General features: G+C 28.3%; 1 protein-coding gene across 1 annotated transcript in view; it reads left to right on the forward strand.

The window, feature by feature from the left end:
* LOC111677596 (aquaporin-like) overlaps positions 1 to 900 on the forward strand; it is a 5,933-nt gene extending 5,033 nt beyond the window's left edge. The window contains exon 3 of the mRNA XM_023438750.2: positions 455 to 900. Coding sequence (XP_023294518.2) covers positions 455 to 667 — 213 coding nt within the window. The 3' untranslated portion in view covers positions 668 to 900. The remainder of the gene's footprint in view (positions 1 to 454) is intronic.
* The last annotated feature ends 3,881 nt before the right edge of the window (positions 901 to 4,781 follow it).

The raw sequence follows: 4,781 nt of genomic DNA on the forward strand, positions 1-4,781 counted from the left end.
AGATAGATAGATAGATAGATAGATAGATAGATAGATAGATAGATAGATAGATAGATAGATAGATAGATAGATAGATAGATAGATAGATAGATAGATAGATAGAGAGTTGGTTAGTTAGTTAGTTAGTTAGTTAGTTAGTTAGTTAGTTAGTTAGTTAGTTAGTTAGTTAGTTAGTTAATTAGTTAGTGAGTTAGTTAGTTGGTAAGTTAGATAGTTACTAAGTTAGTTAGTTAGTTAGTTAGTTAGTTAGTTAGTTAGTTAGTTAGTTAGTTAGTTAGTTAGTTAGTTAGTTAGTTAGTTAGTTAGTAAGTTAGTTAGTTAGTTAGTTAGTTAGTTAGTGAGTTGCTATTACTTATTATTAAATAGATTTTGTACATAATTTCAACGCCCAAACGAAAAAACTATATCTTCCAAAAATCATTTAACATGTAAAACTTCTTTTCTATATTTCCAGGGTCCTCTCACCGGTGCCAGTATGAATCCTGCCCGTTCTTTAGCTCCAGCCGTATGGAACAATCAGCTTCAAGACCAATGGATCTATTGGATAGCTCCACTCTTAGCCAGTATTATTTCAGCTAATTTCTATAAATACGTATTTAAAGGTGAAGAATGTAAGGATGAGAAACCTATGACGAAAATGAGTGAAGCACAAATATCTTGCCCATAATTGTTAGACTAACAATAATCTTTTGTTAAGTCCAACAAGTATTTTATGTATTGTACTATTATTAGTTGTTATAAAATCTCATTGTTTATTACTTTAATGAAGAAGGCGGAATATCTACTACTTATTTTTTAAAATTTCTTCTTAATACTTGGTCTTAAATTTAGATAAATATATGTATATATAAGTTGGTTTATAAATTAAGTTATTTAAGTAATTAAAAAATGTGTACATAAAAAAAATCCTTAATAATTATATGTATTTTATTAAAAAATTTAATAAACAAATGAAATGCTGGGCATATTTAAATATTATATCAAAATGATAACGTATTTTTTTTATTATAGGTACTATTTGTTTTATTTTTATAAATTCGTTTATTTGTTTAGAAAAAAATGTTTTGTTTATTATTTTAAAAATAAACGCATTTATTTTTTGGTTTATAACTTTATTACCGAAAGAAGCTTTCTTTAACCATAAATGTCATGCCATTGGTCATAAAATATTTTTTTATGGATGAAGACTACCGAGTATCTTTTATTTGTCGAATTAGGGTATATTTCTTATTATTATTTCTTTTTATTTTTAAAAAGTATTTTCTGAGTTTTTGTATAATGATAAGCTTATTTTAGGAAAAATTCTGGAATAATGTAAATTTGTTCTGATCTATAGACACAACAATGCTGAACTAGTTTATGGACTAGGCTATTGAATGGTCTTCTTACTAGTTTCAGCTGTTAACTTACCATTGGATCAGTCTAATGACTATTGCCTAATAAGTCTAATGGGCTTCATGGACTAGTCTTTGAATAATCTAAGGAAAAGTACAGACATTTATACAATCTATTGTCAAATGTTTGCTTAAAACATTTGTTTATATTTAGACAACGAATGTTTATAAAATTTGATAAATAACAATCAGTTATCCTTTTGACAACCACTGTTGTAATTTTGAGAATGCTTTGTTGTCATTACAAGAACCTAATATTGTCATTTTGACTATACTTTAAGTAATTTCGACAACGGAACGTTCTTTTTGACTAAATAGCTTTGTCTCTTTTATAATACAATAACAAATTAAAATAAAGTCGCCGTCAGTCGTAGATCAAATCTGCATTTGTTATTAGACAACGTTATGCATTATTTACTGCAGTTTTGTTGATTTTTTATATTTCTTGTTGTTGATTTGACAACTATCCGTACATACTTTGACAAACAGAAGGTGCTGAAACACAACTGTGACGTGCGGTTTATTAACAGATGTGCGGAGTTAAATTAAACTACGCAGGAAAATATTTAGAATCGGGTTTCTGTAGAAAATTTGAATAAGGTAACATAACTTTCAAAGAGACACCCTTAAAGATAAGTTGTTTATCAAAAAAGTCTACGAAATTTATCAGAATGTGAGAAATCATATATTATCATAAATTATAGTTTAATTTATGAAGGAATTAGTGACTGGATTCAACATTAATATATTATTTTTATGGAACTTAGATATAAGCATTAGATAAACACTCGTGTAAATAAAAGTTGAAAGAAATTTATTTAAAATTACAATATTTGAGTTAAAATCTTATTTATAAAAATGCATAATGCATTTTATTGTAAAATATATAATTTGTAAATTTTAAGCGTAACAATAATATATATTTGTTAACAATAAATTAAAAAAAAATAATTAAATACAATAAGCATAGTAATGAAATATTGCGATTAATATTATAGATCACTATGATTTTTTCAACATAATATTATTATCGATAATTTTGCTATGAATTAATATTATTCCGATTTTATAATTCTTTAAGATTTTTTATTTATTTCATTGTAAATATAAGCAATTCACACTGAACATTACATCATTTTACTTTACTTGCATCGTTTATAAGGAAAAACCACCGTTTTTTATAATTTCTTGTTAAAAGTGCATTTAAATGAATGAACAGGTAGTTTATTTGCAAAAAAACAAGAAGTAAGAGTGTTGTATTCGACCATGCCGAATTTTATATACCCGCCATCAAATCATAAATAAATTTTTGAAGGAGATCCTATATTGGGGGTAGTTCAATTACGAACCGTTCCTGGCAAAAGTTAGTGAAGAAATTTTGACTCACACAAAACCTATTTACATCGAATTTCATCGCTGTAGTGGCATTTCTGAGCCGGTAATGAGCTTTAAAGAAGAAAGGGACCGTACATGAATATGGGATATATACAGTACCGATCCTCATAAAATTTGGTTAAAAGATTTATATTCTTATCAGACTTATTTATGTAGACTTATTTATGTAGAATTTCATCCTTATACGGTTATTTTTATGCTACGTGAATACGTTGACCGATTTTGTCCATTTTCAATACCAAACAAACCTTATCAATATCTCCTTCCGTGTGACACGGCGTGTGGTTCCTATCGTGATTTCAACAGATAGACAGGGGTATAGAGTTGCTCTTGTCTTTCGGGACTATAAACTGGTGATGCCACTTGACTCCTTGGTTTGTCCCTGATACGTTTTGATATGGGGTCTAACCAGAGACCACGCAATCTTGTACTACGTCCTGGCTGGTCAGTTGGTTGAGGTTCTTTCGGGATGCATGTAGCGGATTTGGTTTAAACCTAAATGCGCGGGAAAAGTAAATGCAGGTTAAAAGACTAATGTATGGTAAAGTCAATATTTCAGGATAAGTTTCTGAAGACAACAGATAACCTAAAGAGGAGTGACTGTGAGACTAAGTGTTGGAAATGGGTTGGAGTTAATTGTATATGATACAGGATGAATGTAGAGGTACCCTACCTCAACCTACCCATATACTTAAACAAGTATCAATGTATAGTCGGGCGTAGCCGACCATATGATACCCTACACCAGTCAGTATGTATGTTAAAAATGGGGATTATTAAAAAAAATAAAGCATTTGGTTTGTTTTTTAACTTTTTTTCGGAATATTTTTACTTCTTAAAAATGTTGGTAGTGGGAGTTAAGTTTACTTCAATATTATTTATGTACAATTTAAAAGTGTTATTAGTGTTTGTAACTAATAACACTTTTGTTAACATAATAGATCATTTAAATTAATTATAAACCCAAAGGCCATTTTTGGGGGGTACGGTTGTATAGGGGCTAGTCGAAATAATGGACCGATTTTAACCATTTTCAATAGGCTTCGTCCTTGTTGCATGGTATAATGATTATTTTTTTAAATAATCCTCATTTTTAACATACATACTGACTGGTGTATGGTATCATATGGTTGGCTACGCCCGACTATACATTCATACTTGTTTTAGGAATCTTTTTTGGCAAAAAAGTTCCCTACAAGTGAAAGCACAAAATGTTGTTCATCATTTGTCGTAAACGATTAATAAATTAGAATATCCTCACGCCATGTTGTAGGGTATAGTTAATTACTTTCGGACGACTGCAGCATAAAAAAACTGACCTTAAAAACATTTAAATACTGTTTGCTTCTTTTAAGATATAATTAATTGTTGTAAATTATTAGTAATTGTTTATAATATTTATACTGCTAACTACGGGTTTTTCGGTATCGAGAAAAATTCTAGTAAAATTGTATTTCGTTAAATAAATGGGATTTTAATTATTTTCTAAAATCAGAAATGAATTTTTTTGATTTAGTGTTTAAATATTTTTGCTCTGCATATGTCTTAATTGCTATTAAATAAACTGAAATCTCACCAAATACTCAATTAGCTTTTATAGAGAGTAACTCTTTGAAGTTCAGACATACACACTTTAATTGTAGACTGATTGTTAAATATTAAGTGTAATTATTAAATAACACCAATTGACTTAATTCTTAAATAATTTATTTTTTGTTGATATTACTTGTGATATTAAATTCAGTTTTGAAAACACTTAATCCCCAATTATTATGATGAAACTTAACAAGATAATAAAATTTTGCACGTCATTTTCAATTGTTCTATGGACGAAGCATTTGAAAACCATTTAAAATCGGTTAATTATTTCACCTAACTATCGTTTGACAAACTCTTATGTTATGTTTGTACCATTTTCTATTTGGATATGGGTTTACCTTTTAAGTAGAATATCAAAACATTTTAATGACTACTATTTATCGTCTGCATTAC

Source organism: Lucilia cuprina, chromosome 5 (assembly GCF_022045245.1).
Source record: "Lucilia cuprina isolate Lc7/37 chromosome 5, ASM2204524v1, whole genome shotgun sequence".
Taxonomy (NCBI): domain Eukaryota; kingdom Metazoa; phylum Arthropoda; class Insecta; order Diptera; family Calliphoridae; genus Lucilia; species Lucilia cuprina.